The sequence below is a fragment of the Calliphora vicina genome, chromosome 3 (assembly GCF_958450345.1).
Source record: "Calliphora vicina chromosome 3, idCalVici1.1, whole genome shotgun sequence".
Lineage (NCBI taxonomy): Eukaryota > Metazoa > Arthropoda > Insecta > Diptera > Calliphoridae > Calliphora > Calliphora vicina.
Window position 1 is genome coordinate 74,869,934 of NC_088782.1, and position 21,628 is coordinate 74,891,561.

Here is a 21,628-nt window from a genome sequence, read left to right on the forward strand (position 1 = left end):
ACTTTTTGTTTCACCAAAAAATAGTTTTTAATTTTAATAATTTATCTTAATGTTTACTCTGGTGAAGGGTATGTAAAACCGACACAACCGAATATATCACTCGTACTTGTTTTTTTCTATCTTTTGGCCGGCAAATAGCAATGCCAGCCTTGATAAAATTAATAATAAATTAATGGCAATACTGCATACAGCTGCTTGAGTCAATTATTTTATACAGTACTTTAGTTATTTTTGCCCAGCTGACTGTCAAAGTGGAATTTTTGTTTACAAATTTGCTGGCGGTAGAATTAACTAAAAAAATATTTTTATTCATTGGATATTTTTTGTTTTATTAGAGCAAAATGCGTTTAGTAAGTTAAATTAGCAATATATTTTATTTTGTCAGTAATAAAATGTATGTATTCTTTTAGTATTGCCTCAGTAATGACTTGGCCAAACCGTGCTATGTGATCACTTTTAAAGGGTTGCGAATAATGTTGGATTGCGGTCTAACCGAACAGACAGTATTAAATTTTTTACCCCTGCCTTTTGTGCAGAGTATGAAACTTTCCAACTTGCCCAATTGGATTCCCAACCGTGAACACGATCCTCAAATGGACGGTGAACTGAAGGAATGCTGCGGACGTGTGTTTGTAGACTCGTCACCGGAATTTACACTACCCATGGACAAAATGATGGATTTTAGTGAAATCGATGTAATATTAATATCAAATTACCTGAATATGTTGGCCTTGCCCTATATAACCGAACACACTGGTTTTAAAGGGAAGGTATATGCAACAGAACCCACTCTTCAGATTGGTCGTTTTTTCCTTGAAGAATTAGTCGAGTATATTGAAGTGGCGCCCAAGGCTAGTACGGCTCAGCTGTGGAAAGATATGTTGCATTTATTACCATCCCCCTTGTGTGAGGCGTTTAGACCAAAAAAATGGAAAACCATTTTTAGTTTACGTGATGTTCATAATAGCTTGGCCAGAGTGACAATAATGGGCTACGATGAGAAATTGGACATTTTAGGAGCATTCATAGCCACACCTGTAAGTTCAGGCTACTGCCTAGGATCCAGCAATTGGGTTTTAAGTACGGCCCATGAAAAGATTTGTTATGTCAGTGGCTCTTCAACGCTAACGACACATCCACGGCCCATAAATCAATCGGCCTTAAAACATGCTGACGTTTTAATCATGACAGGTTTAACACAGGCCCCTACTGTTAATCCAGATACTAAATTGGGTGAATTATGTATGAATGTCGGTGAGTTAGATAAAAAATAAACCAAGTATTTTATAGACTTTTGGTGTTAAAAACATATACATATATTAAAAAACGTTTCCTATATTGCAGCTTTGACAATTCGTAATAATGGTTCGGCTCTTATACCATGCTATCCATCGGGTGTGGTCTATGATTTATTTGAGTGTTTAACACAAAATTTGGAAAATGCAGGACTAAACAATGTGCCCATGTTTTTTATTTCACCGGTCGCTGATAGCTCTTTGGCCTATTCCAATATTCTAGCCGAGTGGCTAAGTTCAGCGAAACAAAATAAAGTTTACCTACCAGATGATCCTTTTCCACATGCCTTCTATTTGCGTAACTCGAAATTAAAACATTACAAACATGTATTTTCAGATGGATTCAGTAAAGACTTTAGGCAGGTAATTAAAAAAAAAACAGTTCAATTAGCAGTAGTTCATATTATTTTAATTAATTTCTTTATTTAAGCCTTGTGTGGTATTTTGCGGTCATCCGAGTTTACGATTTGGCGACGCTGTTCATTTTATTGAAATGTGGGGAAATAATCCCAACAATTCTATCATATTTACAGGTGATTTGTTGTTTTTAGGTGCTAATATTTGTTTACTTATATTTAAATTGTTTTTTATAGAACCTGACTTTCCATACTTGCAAGTATTGGCACCTTTCCAGCCTTTGGCTATGAAAGCATTCTATTGTCCGATTGATACTTCTCTGAATTACCAACAGGCGAACAAATTGATTAAAGAACTAAAACCGAATGTTCTAGTTATTCCAGAGACATACACAAAACCTCATCCGAATGCATCTAATTTATTCATCGAACAACCAGTAAGTTGTATGAATTGTATTTTTTTTTTCAAAACTGTTTCTTTTAAATGCATTCTTTGATACAGTTTTTGTTTAAATTTGAATTATCTACAATCATGTTATATGACTTTATCATATGTCTATAAAATAATACTAAAATTCTATGCAAATTTGTGAAATTCAGCCGCAGATCACCCAGAATTACCAGAATGTTTTTTACCTATTTATAAAAATTCTTTTCAACATGTCACATGTCAAATACATACTCTTAAAGATTTTCCAAAAGCGTAGAGGATTTTTGGCCATTTTGAAAATTAGGAAAAGGGCTCGGATATTACACTATATGGAAATGGTAGAAATGAATGCATTATGGTTGCATTGTTTCCGTTTTAACTGAAAAAGTGTGTTTTTTGGAAAAATCGGTTTCGTTTTATGTAATTCTAAAATGTTTATTCAATATGAAAAAGTTATATTTAAATTAATTTTTAAAGATACATATTTCTGTTAAAATAATTTTGGGATATCAACAAATTTGAGATTTAATTTGATTTTCGAGCTCTTTACCTAATTTCCAAAATTGCCACATAAAAAAATCAAATTTATTGGAATCCTGATCTTAAGATCAGTTCACATATCCCTCTATTTTAAAATGTTTATTACAATTCAAGTATATTAACAAGTGATTAACAGCAAATTGGGCGATGCTAAAAATGCGGTTTTAGCTTTCCTAGTTAAATTTAAATTTATCTTAACACACAATGAAAAATCTCAAATATAAAAATATGCAACAAAATAAACAATAACATGACTAATTTAACTTTCTTTTGTAGGACAAAAAGATTATAACATTCAAGTGCGGAGAAATTATACGTTTGCCTCTGAAACGTAAATTAGATCGTGTATTTCTTACGTCGGAAATGGCACAAAAGATTGTACCACGTGACGTTGGCAATGGCGTGACCATCTCCACCATAACGGGAATCTTACAAGTCAAGGACAAAGTTCACAATATTAAACCCTGCAGTGATGAGGCCAACGACCAACCCAGTGGCAGCAATAAATTTCCGCCTCCTACAAGAGAAGATGTTTTGAAAAATGTCAAATATGAATATGGAACACTGGATGTAGACATGCTGATAAAACGTCTCACTCAGGATGGCATTACCAATATCAAAATGGAGAGACAAGGCAACGTTCTAACGCTGCATCTGGTTAATGAAGATACGACGATTAAGTTTGATGAAAATGAAACGCATATTGTATGCGGTGGCAAACAGTCGTTACGTTTGAAATTAAGAGATTCCCTGTTAAAATGCTTACAAAGTTTCTAGATTTATGTTCTAATATAAAAGATGACAAATACAACAATAACTTTTAAATTTTTTCTAATAAATAATCAATAATTTATTTTTGTAACTCTAAAACTTTATTGCAACGATGACAAATTGCGTTTTCATGTAAAACGGCATGACGTCGACAGCGAGGGCATAACGAAGCTTCAATTTTATCAATTTCTATAACAAAGTCTGACGAAATGTCCCCACAATGATGTAGTGTCACTGAACCCACTTGTAATATTTCACATAATTCAGAGTCAGTAGAAGGTTGCTCAAGTCTGGGTTGCAAATGCTTCAACAACTCAATGTCTTTCTCATTACATTTGATTGAAACGTTCAAAAGCCAGGAATTCTTTTCCGTAGCCTTTTGATTTATTAAACGTTTTACATTTAGGGCAGTATCAACAACTTCTTCTACTAAGGCATTTTTCCAACTACTGTCAGACACAATTTTATGTTGATGGAAAGGCGATGAGGCATCTTATGAAAGTAAAAAGTATAATATTATTTAACAAAATGACAATTCTTCAACTGGACTTACCATAATAACTCCAACTTTCTTCCACTAAGAATGGTGCTATGGGCCACAAGGCTTTGCTCAACACTGTGTAGCATTTCTCCAACGTGGTACGAATGCCTTCAATTTCTGCTGGTGGGCCACAGTACAAACGATCCTTGATTAAATGAACATATATGGCAGATATTTGATTGGTAACGAAATTTTGTACATTTGCCACTACGCGATTGTATTCATAGCAATCGTATAAACTGAAAATCTTGAACATTCGAAAAATCAGAATGAAATTAATAACGTTCGTTTTGGTGAATTGTTGTACTAACTAACCTCTTGTTCGAAATCAAATAGTTTATTTAATAAGTAACGATTTAAATAGATTTGTTTATCAATTGCTAGGCAATTCGTAATATTGGAACGTTCTCCGATTACCCCATTTAAATAGCGTAAAGTAGAACGAATTTTACTAAGGTTTTCTGCAGATTGTTGCAACAGTTTATCACTTACTGTAATGGCCATGTGTTGGGTGCCATGGGAAGCCACCCACCATCTATGAAATGTAGAAAAAAAAATAACCAATAACAATAATTAAAAATAAATAAAACATGTACCTTAAAACATCGACGCCATAGGTTTTCCTAATATCTGTAGGCGATATAACATTGCCCAGAGATTTTGACATTTTATGACCCTTTTCATCTACTGTAAAGCCATGGACAAACAGAGCCCTGAAAATAAATGTTTAATATAAGTATGGCTTTATTAAAATATAATTTCATATCAAATACTTATAGGGAGCACTGTTTCTAGCACCAACACTAGTTAGTAAGGAAGATTGAAACCAACCAGTAAATTGATCATATCCTTCTAAATACAGATCGGCTATTTGTTGATCTTTTAAGACGTGCGACCACGTGCTGCCGGAATCAAACCAAATATCAAAGATATCCATACCTTTTTCAACATCACTAATGTTTACATTTAAATCTTTTAATAGAGTTGCAGGTAAAAGTTCTTCTATTGACTTTGACCACCAAAAATCTATATTACCTTCCTTAGTAACCATATTGCAAATATGCTTCAAAATTTGTCTGAAATCAGTGCAAAACAAAGAATATTATGGACAAAATAATTTATAAATATTCTTATACCTTTGTATGATACATACTCATTACATAGAACTTTTCTTGTATTATTGTCGTAAAATACAGGTATAGGCACACCCCAGGATCTTTGTCTTGATATACACCAATAGGGGCGTTTCATAACTTGAGTTCTTAATGCGTTTTTACTGGCCTCTGCATTGACACGCGGATATATTTCGATTTTTTCAATCTTAACGTAGACAAAATTAAAAAAATGATTCAGCGATTATTAAGCGAGTTCATACCTCTTTAACGGCCTGTTCCTTAAGCTCCGATGTATTTATAAACCATTGCTCACTAGCTCTGAGTATAACTGGTTCTTTGGTCCGCCAATCTAATGGATAACTATGAGTAAAAGTATCCGCATACAATACATCATCTTTTAAGTTTTGCAATACCAAATCATTGCCTTCTTTTAGTACGCTTTTACCCTTTAAATAACTAGGCGCATCGGAGTTGTAAATACCTTCTTCGTTCACTAAAGATTTCTGAAAATGAAAGTATGAGCCGATTAGATGCGGAATAAGATGGAATACAATTGTTTGATTATTTATTATGTTTTGCTGTTTGAAAAACGGACAGTTGTTAAACTAAATTTTCTTACCACTGGAATATTTTTGGACAAGCATATAAGAAAATCATCGGGACCATGGGCAGGAGCTGTATGAACTAAACCGGTTCCCTTGGTGTCTTGTACATGAGAAGCGTCAAGGAATGGCAATGCATTTTCCTTTCCGTAAATAGGATGCTGATAAGTACAGTGAATCAAGTCAGTTCCTAAAATAATATAAACAAAGTAAATAGTAAACAAATTTACTACTACCAATCAACGCAAATCTCACCTGCTACAGTTTGTTTCACTGTACACTCAATTTTAGTATTTCTTACAAAATCGTCTATTAAACTAGACGCAATTAAATAAAGTTCCTTTGTCAATAAGTTTTTTGAGTCATCTTTTAACTCAACTATGGAATATTCCAAATTTGGATTAAAGCAAATTGCCTGATTACTTGGCAATGTCCAGGGTGTTGTTGTCCATATTAATGCAAATAGCTTTTGTTGTGCTTCAAGTTCAATAGATGGTGGCAAAGATTTTAAAGCAAAGCGAACATAAACCGAGGGACTCACGAAATTTGCATCATATTCGAGTTCAGCTTCCGCTAATGCCGTTCTAAATGTAGCAAAACTTTAACACTGTTGAATCTTATAATAAAGCGTTTAACAATTACCTTGATGATGGCGACCAGTATACTGGTTTTAGGTCGCGATAAACTAATCCCTTTTTGTAAAAATCCAAAAATAACCGCAATTGATTGCATATAAAATCAGGATTAAATGTAAAATAAAGTCGCTCATTATTGTGCCAATCGGACAAAATGCCCCAGGACCGAAATTCCGCCCTTTGTCGGTCAATTGCATCCAAAGCAAATTGCCGTGCTGCAAAGAAAGACATATTTGTTTGAATATTCATAGATAAGTATATTAATGTACAGTATAGGAAAAAAAGTCTACATACTCCCCTTGATTTAGAGAGTTTGTGAAGAAAATTAAAAAAATGTTTATGTCAATATTTAAGGCATTAATAAATAAGTTTATTTATAAAATAATAAAGTAATTCAAAAAATAAATATTATTTAAAAATGTTATATAAAATTAAGTAAAAAAAATAACTTTTAATATATGGTTGGTCCATCTTGTGCATCAATAACTGCTTGAAGTCGACATTGATTTCTCCAAACTCTCTGTAATAGGTGTTATTTCGGCCCATGCTCGAATAAGTGGAAAACAAATTCCAAAACGTCCCATATGCGTTCTATAGGGGGTAAGTCTGGTGAATGGGGTGGTGAATTTGGAGCATATTAAAGAAGACAGTCTCGAACAACGTGCGCAGTATGCTTAGGGTCGTTATTTTCTGGAAAATCCATTGATTTCCCAGGCCCATGCTATCAACAGATGCCTTGAGGTTTTGTTCCAATATGTTGTTCCTATATGTTACCCTCGAAAAAAACCAAATGGCCCACTCCAAATGGCGCCCCAAACCATAACGTTGCCTCCACCATTTTTGATTGTAGGTATAATATTCTTTGGATGAAGTGCAGTGTTTGGTTTTCTTCAGACGATGGATCGGCCAACAATTCCGAAAATATTACACTTACTTTCCTCGGTAAATATAACACGAATCCAAATTCCATACCCTTGTCTTTATGAGCCTTAGCAAACCCAAGGCGAAGTTTACGATTCTTCGTTGAAATAAATGGCTTTTAGCGTGCTGTTCTGCTATCAAATCCATTGTCAATTAAAACTTTTATTACTGTTCGTTGAATAATAATTTTATGGGAACATTTTTCGATGTGTTCCGCCAATTTTGGGCGGATTATTAAAGGTTTTTTATGATCTTCTGTATAGTAGTATGACCTAATTATGTTGTTTTAGATATTTCTCCATAAGATTTATTTTCCTTTCGGAGATTTACTACTATATTTCGAACTGAAATATGCATATCTTTTCGAGTTGCCATTTTCAAGGATAAATATAAAAATAAATTCTTTAATTATCACTTTGTCAACTTAATTATTCAGCCCAATTATGAATAAAAATTCCGCGGGAGTTTTTTCTTTTCTCATTTTTCCTATTCAATTTCAATGAGAAAAAACTCCCGGGGAACAAACTCCCGCGGAATTTTTTATTCATAATTGGGCTGATTATGTTTTTCCCCAATAATTTCTACGTCATATTTATTTCATATTATTTTTTAATTCTAACAGTCTTAATTTTAAGTACCTGCTCCACCAATTCTCTAAAACTTCAAAATCGTAGGGTGTATGTAGACTTTTTTCCTTGACTGTATATCATTTACTTACATTTCGAACGTATATTATTTGGTGTCTTCTCACTGGTGTCAGTAGAAGCCAAAGCCTTAAGCTCTATTGGCAGGCCATGACAATCCCAGCCAGGAACATAGTGAATCTTTTGCCCCTTTACCACATGATGCCTTATTGTAATATCTTTAAGAATCTGAAAAATTAATTAAATTCTTACACATGCAATTACATCATTTATAATACAATACAAGCTTTACAGACCTTATTAACTGCATGGCCCATGTGTAAGTCTCCATTTGCATACGGTGGACCGTCATGTAAAATATACGACGGTTCCTTAAGATTGTCATTTTGATATTGATACGTTTGAGCGAACGTTGTCTGCAATTGGATAGATGTCATTAATAATAAATGCATTCATAGGAATCTTAAGGATTTTAGCTATTTACTCACAGATATTAATTTGTTTTCAAGTTCCTGACGTTTTGCTGCGGATAGACGTGCTGGAAATTTAGTCTTTGGCAAATTAATTGTTGTTGTGTATTTGATTGGTTCCTTGGCTGCATGTTTAATTGAATAATAACGCGAAATAGTTGGAATTCGAATAATTCTCAACATTTTTGCCAATTGCTGAATGTTTACATAAAAAAATTAACTGAGGCTATGCAACCGGCAAAACATGTGTTGTTTTGTTTTTGTTGTTGTTACCATATGTTATCCAACGCGAATTTATACAAGGTGGAGTCAGTCAAACAGCTGATAATTTTTTTTCGCTTTTTGGTTCTAACAACTGTCAAAGCTAGTTTTTATATTTACATATTCTAAGCTTATTAACAAAATATTTATTATTTACATAAATAAGTAAAGCCCTCACTATTCAATTATCCACACTATATTAAATTTAAATACTTATTTGTTTAATTTTTCATTTTGGTTTTTTGACATTTGTTAAGACCAATCGTTATTTTTGTAGAACTGACACCACCTTGTATGAATTCGCCTTGATGTTATCCGTACGTACATTTGAATGTATAGATAGCAACCAATAATCAACAAACATAACCCGATTTTTATACACTACACAAGTGCACTTCCCAACTAGTAAAAATAAAACGAAAATCATAGAGAAAGGCTGACTTCCAAAATGTTAGTTGCTTTGTATTTGAACAAAGTATACTGTTTCATAATGCCGGCATACAAAATGCTTACTGTGTATACTATTTCAAAATGCCGAAAATGAGTATTTTGAACGCAGTAAAAAAGCAATCACGCATCGGTTTTATAGTTGATGCTTTCTTTGACAATTTTTTATTTACGCACATAAATAAAAAAGAAAATATAGAAAATGGCCAACTCACAAATGGAAGTAATATTATTATTTTTTGGATAAAAAAACTTAATATAAACACCAAATAAATACTTTTATATATTTTTCAGTGAAAAAAATTATAATTTGCATTATGTTCATTTCATATCGTAAATGTAAACAAAGTATATAGTTGCTTTGTTTAGGAAGTTTAAATATGTACATAATTAAATTACCGTAGGAGAAATGCAAACAAACTTAGCATGGATACATTTTGGAAGTCAGCCAAACATAGAGCGAAAACTTGAAAAAAAAATCAAACAAAAAAATTACTAAAAAGAATCACACATACGAGTGTTTATATTTTTTTTTTATATTTAAATGGGATTTTATTAGTTTTCCTCTTGATCTAAACTGTTATTTGTTCCTTATTATATTAGTTAGACAAAATACTATTTTTGAGTTGAAAATATTTATTTATATCTAAACTCTCTATATTTAAAAATGTAATATTGTATATATATATATACCCTGCCAGCAATTGGAAGTTATATTTTCGATATATATGGGGAATTTCATGTCAAGTGAACCAACTTTTGAAATCGATGTCTTCCGATCGGGATGAAATTTGCACCAAGGTTAGCTCTATTGGATAGTAACTCAGGCACAATTTTTCAACAACATCGGTCGAGAACTCTCTGAGTTATAGGGGGTAAAATTTTGACAATTTGGTCAAACAGGGGTTTTTTCTTATCCATGTAACTTATTACCTATTGTTCTTAGCAAAATGTGTCCCAAATAGTATAGATAGCTATTTCTTCGATCTTTCGAAAAAAAATATTTAAAAAAAAAAATAAAAAATTTTTAATATTTTTTTTCCGAAATCAAAAACTTTTTTGACTTTTTTTTTAAATTTTTTCTCTTTTTTTTTTTTTTTTTTTTTTCTTAAAATAAAGTTTAGATATTTTCCTTGAACACCTACTTGGTCGCTTAGTGGGATGCGAGTGGGATATCTATCAAAATAAATATTTTGTAACTCAAAACATAAAATTTTTGACTTTTTTTGCAAAATCAAAAACTTTGTTGACTTTTTTTTTTTCAAAATGGACCCTTTTTTAATCTTTTTTTTTAGATCAAACAAAAGCTTAGATATTATCCTTGAAGACCCTTTTGGTCGCTTAGTGGGATGCGAGTGGGATACCTACCAAAATAAATATTTTTTAACTCAAGACTTACGATTTTTTTTCCAAATGGGCCCTTTTTTTAAAATTTTTTTTGTAGTCAAAAGAAAGCTTAGGTCCATTCCTTTAAGATATTTTTAGTCCCTTAGTGGGATGCGAGTGGGATATCTATCAAAATAAATATTTTGTAACGCAAGACATACAATTTTTTAATTTTTTTTTGTAAAATCAAAATTTTTTTCCAATATGGGCCCTTTTTTAATTTTTTTTTTGCTCAAAAGAAAGTCTAGGTCCATTCCTTTAAGATATTTTTAGTCCCTTAGTGGGATGCGAGTGGGATATCTATCAAAATAAATGTTTTAACACAAAAATTGTATGTCTTGAGTTACAAAACATTTATTTTGATATATATCCCACTCGCATCCCACTAAGCGATCAAAACCATCTTAAAGGAATAGGCCTAAGCTTTCTTGATAGCAAAAAAAAAAAATTACAAAAAGGGCCCTGTTGGGGTGAGAAATGGGTGATGGAACTCTGGATGAATTTGGAAAAAAATCAATCTCTGAGACTTTTGAAAAACCAAAATATTTATGTATTTTGCGTTTTTCTCAGAAAAATCCCAATAGGAAATGTAGCGAAAAAAAGAAGAAAATAAAAGACAATTATTAGGATTTTAGGACTACTTTAGGAAACCTTTATTTGATTCTTTGTAAAATTGTACCTTTTGGTTTGGATGCAGAAAAGACAAGAAAGATCAGAATTCATTAGGAAACCAACGGAAACAACATTTGGGACATTTTGACCAAGTTGACAGATTATTTTAGGCATTATGTGAGAAAGAGATAGCCTATTATTAACAACATTCAGCTTCTGTATATAAAGTAATGACAGGTAAAACGTTGACCATCACAAGTATTAATGCCAGAGCCAGATAAGGCTTTTTGGCATTAACATTGCCGCCCGCCTTGCAGGAATATGCAATGAACAATGGAGTTGATCAACCTGGTCATGTCACAGATGTTGCTTCTGAAAGAGTAAAAGTAAGTAATTTTAGTTAAAATAATTTATGTTAGTATTTTGAAATTCATTTTAATAGTTCTTATAGCATAGATACAGAGCAAATTTTTTTTTTTTTTTTTAATACAATTCATGTTTTGATTTTCATAAAATATTTAGACAATTCAATGAAGTATATGATGAAGGGATATGATATATGATATATAAATGAATATATTAGTTTTTTGTTAGGCATACATTGAAAATTAAAATACGTTTTGAAATTTGCTTGAGCTTTGCTTAAAAATGCATTTTAATAGTTTACAAAGAGCAGGGACCGTATATTGTCCATCCAAAGACTGTGCTTTGGGCAGTTGGAAAGCCTACCCTAGAAAAAACTCCTTGGCACATAACCTTTGGATATTGATCCACTCCTATTATGATGTCTATGGAGGAGGATTCATAAAATTTCGAGTCTGCGAGGAATAAATCTCGAAAGTTTTTCTTGTAGGCATCTGGAAGTGATTGAGCTGGAGTGCGGAGAGTTATTCGGTTATCAACCCTAAATGTACCTTCGATCTGAGAAGAAGAATCGAATCTGGATTTCAAGACAAGTGGACAAATGGTCTCCTCATTGAGAGTATACGCGGTTAAGTCAAGTTTGTCTACTAACTTCTTTGACACACGGCTGACTTGCGAGCCAGAATCCAATAAACAACGTGCGTGAGAAGTTGTTGACCCTATTTTGACTAAAACGGTTGGAAGCAAAATAAGGGTATTTTGGCGAATGATTGCCGTCAAAGAAGTGGACTTAGAAGTGGATGGGGTTGACTGATCGTTTTTAGAATCAAGGGTCAACGAATCACGTTTCTTTGATGATGTGGATGGCCTTGGTGACTGTGAACGTGAACGCGAACTAGATCGAGAAGGTAGCAAATCCTTTACCAATCTAGGATTGACATGTAACAGAGTGTGGTGAAACTTATGACAGTGTTTGCATCCATGTTTAGAGAAACATCTGCCTTGTGAATGGTCATGTGCCAAGCAATTAATGCAATAATTATTGTTGCGGACTGCACGAATACGATCGGACATATTCATAGCAAGAAATTTTCTACATGTGCGTAATGGGTGGGGACGTTTACATATACGACACGGATATGCGTTGTATCTTCCAATGGATCCACTAGAGGTAGATTTAGATGAAGTTTTAGGCATGTTGAGCTAGAAAAAAAAAGGAAAGAAAAACAAAGCTATAAAGAAAACGTTCTAGGTGCAAAATTATGATTCGTCGGGAAGCTTTATTAGTTTTACTATTGGTCTTTTTATTAAGCCACGTTGTGTCATTATGTCGGCGACTCGCACACGGTTATCCGAACCGGTATATATTTTTATGACTCTACCAAGTCTCCAAGAGTTCGGTGGAAGGTTTTCATCTTTGATCACTACTAGCGCTCCTACGTTAAGATTGACTTCAGGTCTCTGCCATTTAGTTCTCTTGTTCATTTCTTTTAGATATTCATTTTTCCAACGGGAACAAAAATTTAGATATATTATCTTTAATCTTTGCCACCGATTTATCATGGACAAGGAGGAATCATTCACCTGGGGATCAACAGGTGCTAGTATCGGAGTTCCTATAAGAAAGTGACCTGGGGTTAATGCGCACAAATCGGCTGAATCAGTAGAAATAGGAGAAATCGGTCGGGAATTGAGACAGGATTCAATTCTAGATAATAGAGTTGACAGTTCTTCGAATGTGTATTTGTAACATCCGACAACTTTTCGGAAATGAGCCTTGAAGCTCTTAACGCCAGCTTCCCACAATCCACCCATATGTGGAGCACCTGCAGGAATAAAGTGCCACGAAATATTTTGATGCGCATAATTTGATAATAAACATTGCTGGGAGGTTTGAACGAACTCTTTGGCTAGGATTTTTGAAGCTCCTACAAATGTTGTACCATTATCGGAATATAGGTGAAGAGGACATCCGCGACGAGAGACGAATCGACTAAATGCTGCTAGAAACGCCTGAGTGGATAAGTCTGACGTGGCCTCTAAATGAATGGCTTTGGTGGAAAAACAGACGAATACGCATACGTAACCTTTGGAAACACGACAACCTCGTCCTGAGTAGTTTTTAATGTCGAAAGGTCCAGCAAAATCCAAACCGGTGTGAGTAAATGGACGTGTAATCTCCGACCTTTCAGGTGGTAAAGCTGCCATGATTTGTTTTTGACACCTTTTTTTGTAAATAACGCATATTTTGCATTTATTGATGGTAGCTTTGATTAGATTTTTTGCTTTAGGAATCCAATATTGAGTTCTTAGGAGACGCAGAACTAGTTGATTTCCGCCGTGAAGACTTATGTCGTGGACAAATTTCACCAAAAGTCTTGAATATTGGGAATTGTATGGGATTATAATGGGATGTTTATCGTTATACGTTAACCCTGGAGATGATTCTAGCCGACCACATGAACGAATAATACCCTCCGGGTCTATAAAGGGATTTAAATTCAGTATTCTACTAGTTTTGGAAATACTTTGCCTAGAAGAAAGAGCTTTGTATTCATTCGGATAGCTAGCTTTTTGAATCACGGAAATGAGTTGATTTCTAACGGAACTAATTTCAGAGCTAGAAAGTGTAAGGGAATCTTTAAAGAAACTGAAACGATATCGCCGATGTGTTCTATAAAAGAAGCGATAGATATATGCCATGACTCGCATTGCCCTGCTGAAAGAAGAGAATCGTTCTAGGATATCTTCAAATTCCGTAAAATAGGAGAAATGTACCTTGACTGGTTTAACTTCAAGATCAGTACTTACGAAGTTGGATGGATCAGAACTAGGCCATTGAGACTCTGTTTTCTTAAGCCATTGGGGTCCAAACCACCATAAGTTATTTCTTGAAAGTTCTTGCGGACGTAGACCACGACTAGCCAGATCTGCTGGATTATCTTCAGAGTTCACATGTTTCCACTGTGAATAATTTACAACTTGAGAAATTTTTGAGACTCTATTGGCCACGAAGGTTAACCAACAACAAGGTGGCTTTGCCAGCCATGAAAGGACAATAGTGGAGTCTGTCCAGCAGAACATGGAGTATTTGTCAACATCTAGTCGCGGTAAAAGATTGTCTACCATTTCAGCTAGGAGAACCGCACCACAAAGTTCTAATCTCGGAATGGATAGAGTCTTAATGGGGGCCACTTTGGTTTTCGATAAGAGTAAATGGGTTGAAATAGAACTGCCTTGAGATATGCGAATATATAAAGCCGCTGCATACGCTTTTTCAGACGCATCGCAGAATCCATGGAATTGGATATTGGAATTTGGACAATAATCAATCCATCGAGGAATACGAATGGTATTGATGACGGAATAGTTAGATTCAAAGATTTTCCATTGACTAAGTGTGTCTGAAGCAAGAACATCATCCCAACCAGTACCGTCTATCCATATCTTCTGCATTATCATTTTGGCCTGGACAATACAAGGTGCTAACCAACCGGCAGGATCAAAAAGTTTGGCTATTTGTGACAAGACCTCTCTTTTCGAATAGTTTAAAGACTCTGGAAATGGTTGGGCAACGAAATAAAAATCATCAGAACAGGCATTCCATCGGATTCCTAATGTTTTTGCAGAACTACTATCTTCAAACTTCAAAAAGTCTTCCCGAAGTAGATGGTCTGGTGGAATATTTGCTAGAATCTCTTTGGAATTTGATGTCCACTTTCTCAATGAAAACCCAGCGGATTCTAGAGCTTGGATTAACTCATCTTTTGCTTTTATAGAATCTTGTATAGTATGAGATCCCGCAAGGACATCATCAACGTACATGAAATTTCTTAAAATTTTGCTAGCAATTGGAAAACTGAATTGGACATCATCTGCTAACTGGAGTAATGTTCGAATTGCCAGATACGGCGCACAATTGACCCCAAAAGTCACGGTTTTCAACTCATAATCGCAAATCGGATCACTTGGGTTTGCTCAGAATAAAATTCTTTGAAAGGCAGTATGATCTGGATTGACCAAAATCTGCCTATACATTTTTTGAATATCAGCGTTGAAAACCAATCGGAAAAATCGCCACTTTAAGATCAGAATAGTAAGATCATTTTGAAGAATAGGTCCAATGTGCAGCAATGAATTTAAACTTTTCCCATTGGAAGACGGAGCAGAGGCATTAAACACTACTCGAACTTTCGTAGTGACACTATCAGGTTTGATGACCGCGTGGTGTGGTAGGTAATACACATTGGAACTATCGGAGAGGTTAGATGATTCTACCTTAGACATATGACCAAGTTTTTCATATTCTTGGACGACATTGTCATATTCAAACTTAAAGTTTGGATTTCGAATCAATCTTGCCTCGTTTCGGAAAAACTGTGCCATTGCACTGAATCTAGAATGACCTATATTTAATGATTTTGGAAATTCTTCCCTAAATGGAAGTGAGACTATATATCTTCCATCGGCATTTTTCTTGGTACTTTGAAGATACAATTCTTCACAGGCTTGATCGGAAGGAGACATATAATTCTTCTTTGGGAGATTTTCCACCTCCCAAAAGCGTGAAATTTCCTTGTCTAAGGAAATTTCACAGAAATTCGAAATTATTATAGGACTTGGATTGGATTGATGGGAAACAGGACCAGTTAGAATCCATCCAAAAATGGTTTCTTGGGCTATAAGAGATTCACACACATTATGCATAATCCCTGAACGAACAACTAAAGGAAAAATGTCTCCTCCAATCAACATATCGATCTTCGCACTAGAATAAAATTTTGGATCTGCCAACTGAATTTCAGGAAGATTCGAAAATTTAGTATTAGAAAAGCTTTGGGATGGAAGATTATTCGACAATTGAGGAACTACTAGAGCCGAAACTGGAATTGAGATCTTGTCATTTAACTGTGAACCTAATACAAGAGAGCACTGACGTTGAACTTTAGCAGAAACGGTGTTATTTAATCCCGAAATCTGCGCATTGGTGGGCTGAGATGGAAGTTTAAGACTATTAAAGATGCGTTCTGAAATGAAAGTCCCCTCTGATCCTGAATCAATCAGAGCACGTACCTGGTATTTCATTCCCAAATGGCAAATATTCACCCATGCTGTCCCCAAGAGAATACCTTTGGAATTGGAAGCAAAACAGGACTGCACTCGACCGGAAACTGAACTACTACTAGTGGACTGTATATTATTAGAATTGGGGAAAGAAAATGGAACGGTGTTTGGATTGAGAGCAGAACTGCTTGCAGTATTTGATCCTTGAGAAGACGAAGGATTATTATCAACATCTTTATGGAGGAGAGTATTGTGTCTTTTCTGACATTTAAAACAGTTATGTTTACTACTACAATTCCTAACACTGTGAGTTTTGGAAAAACAGTTTAGACATAAACCCTCTTTTTTTATCTCATTGAGTCTTCTTTGGTAATTCATTTCTAAAAATTTGGGACATTTCCGAATTGCGTGGGTTTCTGTGGGACACAAATTACATTTTGGGTTTGTAACATTAGCTTGGAAGCTATGAACTCTTTTATTAGTGTTCGAATTTGAAGAATTTTTGGATTTTTGGTCATTAATTTTAGAATTGTTGGAACCACGAATTTCAGACACAGACTCCAGAGTTCTATAACGGTTAGTGAGGAATTCATCTAACTCGGACCACTTTGGAATAGCGGTCTTATCTTTTAACTCTTGTTCCCACAATGTTAAAGTATTTTCTGGGAGCCTATTGGTGCAAATAAATACAAAAATTGGGTCCCAACTTGCCACATCTATGTTGTAAAGTTTCAATATGGAAATGCATGAATTAATGTCTCTTTGCAACTGCTTGAGAGACTTACCGGTTTCGGAATGAATGGTTTGGAGATTGAACAGAATTTTAAGCTGACCGTTTACTAGAATCCTACGGTTTTCAAAACGTAAGCATAAATTCGTCCATGCCAAATCAAAACCCTGATTCGTAAGTGGACATTTTTGGACAATTTCCTTGGCCTCACCTTGTGTTTTTTGTGTTAAAAAGAACAATTTCTCAACGTTACTAGCTCTAGAATTGGATACGACAGCGCTGAACATGTCGCGGAATGTAGGCCAAGAAGCATAATCACCCTGAAAGGTTTCAATCTCAATAGGAGGTAGATGAAGACTACGTGACTCAGAAGTAAAGGTCCCACGATCTCGAGAAGGCGTGGGATGTACAGAGATATAGCCTTGATGTTGCGCTTCTTCAGAATTGTTAATGGATTGACCTCGAAGATTATCGGACCTTTCGGACAGTTCTGTCAAACAATTACAATACGTCGTATACGTATTCTTGTATTTCACCTTGAAAGATTCTATGTCCAGTGGATTCTCATCGGTAGCCTCCTTTTCAGCCTCGTTCAAGAATTGCTCATAAGCAATCTTTAGTCGGCTCCATATAGATTTCAGTTCATACCGATGCACCTCAAGCGTATGGAGCGATGCCACCGGATACTGATTCCCTTTGAGGTCGGCCTCGAACTCTACGATACTATCGGCTAAACGTATGAACTGATCCAAAGACATATTGAAACTTTCTATTGAAACTCGAATCAACTACACAATTTATATAGGGATATGGAATAAGAATCTTAAGAAAAACTAAAATCAGACTAATAGGAATAATAGGAACTGTGATGAAAAGCACCGAAAAATCTGAAGAAATTTAACACCGAATTTGCAATTTGAAATAAGTGTATAAAAACAGCCAATTGAATAATAATTTTTATAATTATAATAATTATTAACCACAAAATTTGATTTTGTTTTTAAACTTGAAAGGAATATCAAAGAAATAATCGCAGGGAGTAATAAATCGCAATAAAATCACGATATAAAACCTTAAATTCAATAATATTAATATTATCTTCTATAAATTATCTGAAAATTTAAAAAAATCAATGTACATATTCAAACCACTGTATTATGATACTATTGCATTCATTTAATATGCTGGAAACCAAATCAGCTGTTGACAAAATTAAAATAGCAAAAGGTCGTTCACCTTTTACTTATGGGAAATAAACAATAACTTTCCAGAAATTTTCCAGATTATAAGGTCTGTTCTTGCACCAATACCACACAGAATATGTATACAGTCGAAAAATAATTGAAATTGTAGAGAGGAAATGATTCTAAAATAAATATTACTAGCTGAAAATTTTATATTTGGAAAATTATTGTACTTTAAGGGGGGGGGAAATCGTTAAATCGGTGAGATTGGGAAAAACTACACAGGATTTAAAAAGTTAACGATGTTAGAAAAGTTGGAATGAGTGTTGTGAACAAATAAAATAACAATAGTTCTATTGTTAAAATAATACGAATAATTGGTACACGAAATGACCTATTGTTATAATGGAATGTATAAGTGTTGCCGAGTTCCGTTTAATTGTACCATACGGATTAACAATTTAAATTTGTAATATGAATTTGGATTGGGATATTGTGTCTAATTTTTCAGTTTTATAAAAAAATGTATTACTACAAAAGGATTTTTGTTTCCTTCTATACAACTAGATGAATTAATTTTATTTTGCCCAAATAGTAGTTAATAATTTTTGTAGTTAGAAATCAGAAAATTATTCAACAATTAATTAAAAACACAACTATTTTTAAATTTTCGAAAAGTTTCAATTCTTATTAAATCCTTGTGTGATTTCTTAAATTTTGATTAATTTTCTAATATCGGTAATACAAATCGTTTTACAACTGCGGCAATATTGGCCAGTGATAAAGTGTGTCTCTCTTATTTCCAAAGAATAATATGGAAAAGGGAAAAAACTCTTCCGAATTAAATAAGAAGAGAGCAACACAATTGGAATTCGAGCTTTAAGTAAGAGCCTACGCATACAAATGTATTACGAGACGGGAAAGTTGTAAAAGAGATGTAATACAAAGAGAAATGATATAAGAGATCACACAAATAGTTGTTATTTCTTAATTAAGAGTGATTACAGTTTGTTGTGTAAGAGATATTAAGAAATATAAAATAATTTAGGGAAGTTAATTAGTAAGTACGGAAGAGAATAAACTAATTAAAGGAGATTGGGATTTGGTAAAGTAAGAGTATGAGTGTTTTGTTGGAAAAAAAACGAACTGATCAAAAGCTGTAAAAAGGGGAAAAAATAACATACATGCATATATATATAATTCAGGGGAATCTGAAAAAAAGGAAAAGGCGCGAACGGTTTCGAAGAGTGTAAAAGGAGAAAGGAGAATACCCTACATCAAGGAATACCCGAACTATTGAAAATATGTTGTTATTTTGCACTCACATAAATATCGAAAAATCTTTCAAGGAAATAATGCACTTACTTAAAGATCGATGAAACCTTCCACTACGGATAACTTGAAGTCATTCACGGTGTAGATAATTTTTCCTTTTTGATGAACTAATTATGGCTCACTTTTCCGTAGATTTTGCTTCCTCAATTTTGTTTGTTTATACTCCTCACGTTTTTCTTATGTTTTTTTTTTGTCACTACTAGGTTAGGCTTTATCTTTAAATTTGTATATTCTTTAAATTTGTATTCTTATTGGTATGTTTTTCTTTCAATTTAGGTGGACACGCGGTATGAGAAAGAAAACAACAACAATATTCTTGTGGACACTATCAATGCACTTTTATGACTAAATCTACATAACAAGCAAAATAACAAAACGTACCTTTTTTGTTTTGTAGAGAAATGTAGTTAGTGTGTGTATGTAGATCTGTTGGCAATCCAATGGTAATCCAATGCAAAACTCAGAGAAATTTTTTGTTTACTTCCAATCCGGTTCGAATGGGACCAAATGTTGGGGTGAGAAATGGGTGATGGAACTCTGGATGAATTTGGAAAAAAATCAATCTCTGAGACTTTTGAAAAACCAAAATATTTATGTATTTTGCGTTTTTCTCAGAAAAATCCCAATAGGAAATGTAGCGAAAAAAAGAAGAAAATAAAAGACAATTATTAGGATTTTAGGACTATTTTAGGAAACCTTTATTTGATTCTTTGTAAAATTGTACCTTTTGGTTTGGATGCAGAAAAGACAAGAAAGATCAGAATTCATTAGGAAACCAACGGAAACAACATTTGGGACATTTTGACCAAGTTGACAGATTATTTTAGGCATTATGTGAGAAAGAGATAGCCTATTATTAACAACATTCAGCTTCTGTATATAAAGTAATGACAGGTAAAACGTTGACCATCACAAGTATTAATGCCAGAGCCAGATAAGGCTTTTTGGCATTAACAGGCCCATTTTAAAAAAAAGTCAAAAAAGTTTTTGATTTTGCCAAAAAATCAAAAATTGTATATCTTGAGTTACAAAATATTTATTTTGATAGATATCCCACTCGTATCCCACTAAGGGACCTAAAATATCTTAAAGGAATGGACCTAAGCTTTCTTTTGACTAAAAAAAAATTTTTAAAAAAGGGCCCATTTTGAAAAAAAATTCGAATTTGCAAAAAAAAGTCAATAATTGAATGTCTTGAGTTACAACATTTTTATTTTAATAGATATCCTACTCACATCTTCCTAAGTGACAAAATAGGTCTTAAAGGAAAAGACCTAAGCTTTCTTTTGAGCAAAAAAAAATTTTTAAAAAAAAGTCCCATATTGGAAAAAAATTTCGATTTTGCAAAAAAAATTAAAAAATTGTTACAAAATATTTATTTTGATAGATATCCCACTCGCATCCCACTAAGGGACTAAAAATATCTTAAAGGAATGGACCTAGGCTTTCTTTTGAGCAAAAAAAAAAATTAAAAAAGGGCCCATATTGGAAAAAAATTTTGATTTTGCAAAAAAAAATTAAAAAATTGTATGTCTTGCGTTACAAAATATTTATTTTGATAGATATCCCACTCGCATCCCACTAAGGGACTAAAAATATCTTAAAGGAATGGACCTAAGCTTTCTTTTGACTACAAAAAAAATTTTAAAAAAAGGGCCCATTTGGAAAAAAAATCGTATTTGCAAAAAAAAAAGTCAAAAATTGTAAGTCTTGAGTTAAAAAATATTTATTTTGGTAGATATCCCACTCGCATCCCACTAAGCGACCAAAAGGGTCTTCAAGGATAATATCTAAGCTTTTGTTTGATCTAAAAAAAAAGATTAAAAAAGGGTCCATTTTGAAAAAAAAAAAGTCAACAAAGTTTTTGATTTTGCAAAAAAAGTCAAAAATTTTATGTTTTGAGTTACAAAATATTTATTTTGATAG

The 21,628-nt window shown here is 33.5% G+C and overlaps 2 protein-coding genes across 2 annotated transcripts; one reads left to right on the plus strand and one right to left on the minus strand.

Moving 5' to 3' along the window:
* The first annotated feature begins 264 nt into the window (after window positions 1-264).
* On the plus strand, window positions 265-3,474 carry IntS9 (integrator complex subunit 9). Its single transcript, XM_065503401.1, has 6 exons — window positions 265-350; window positions 411-1,254; window positions 1,345-1,658; window positions 1,726-1,828; window positions 1,889-2,088; window positions 2,898-3,474. The coding sequence occupies exons 1-6, from the start codon at window positions 342-344 to the stop codon at window positions 3,396-3,398; spliced, it is 1,971 nt and encodes a 656-aa protein (XP_065359473.1). The 5' UTR covers window positions 265-341; the 3' UTR covers window positions 3,399-3,474.
* On the minus strand, window positions 3,440-8,549 carry IleRS-m (Isoleucyl-tRNA synthetase, mitochondrial). Its single transcript, XM_065503399.1, has 13 exons — window positions 8,339-8,549; window positions 8,147-8,266; window positions 7,925-8,078; window positions 6,293-6,500; window positions 5,906-6,234; window positions 5,668-5,840; window positions 5,309-5,551; window positions 5,087-5,253; window positions 4,707-5,009; window positions 4,530-4,646; window positions 4,249-4,468; window positions 3,946-4,180; window positions 3,440-3,884 (listed from the first exon to the last, which is right to left on the minus strand). Exons 1-13 carry the CDS (start codon window positions 8,501-8,503, stop codon window positions 3,472-3,474), a joined length of 2,847 nt encoding a protein of 948 aa, XP_065359471.1. The 5' UTR covers window positions 8,504-8,549; the 3' UTR covers window positions 3,440-3,471.
* Window positions 8,550-21,628: the final 13,079 nt, after the last annotated feature.

Bases quoted from the DNA above. Each gene is read 5' to 3' on its own strand.
- IntS9 (XM_065503401.1), top strand. The intron at 1,659-1,725 runs GTAATTAAAAAA...TCTTTATTTAAG, and splicing joins TCAGTAAAGACTTTAGGCAG to CCTTGTGTGGTATTTTGCGG. The intron at 1,829-1,888 runs GTGATTTGTTGT...TGTTTTTTATAG, and splicing joins CAATTCTATCATATTTACAG to AACCTGACTTTCCATACTTG.
- IleRS-m (XM_065503399.1), bottom strand. From the start codon at position 8,503: ATGTTGAGAATTATTCGAATTCCAACTATTTCGCGTTATTATTCAATT. The intron at 5,841-5,905 runs GTGAGATTTGCG...ATATTATTTTAG, and splicing joins AGTGAAACAAACTGTAGCAG to GAACTGACTTGATTCACTGT. The intron at 3,885-3,945 runs GTAAGTCCAGTT...TACTTTCATAAG, and splicing joins AGAAAGTTGGAGTTATTATG to ATGCCTCATCGCCTTTCCAT.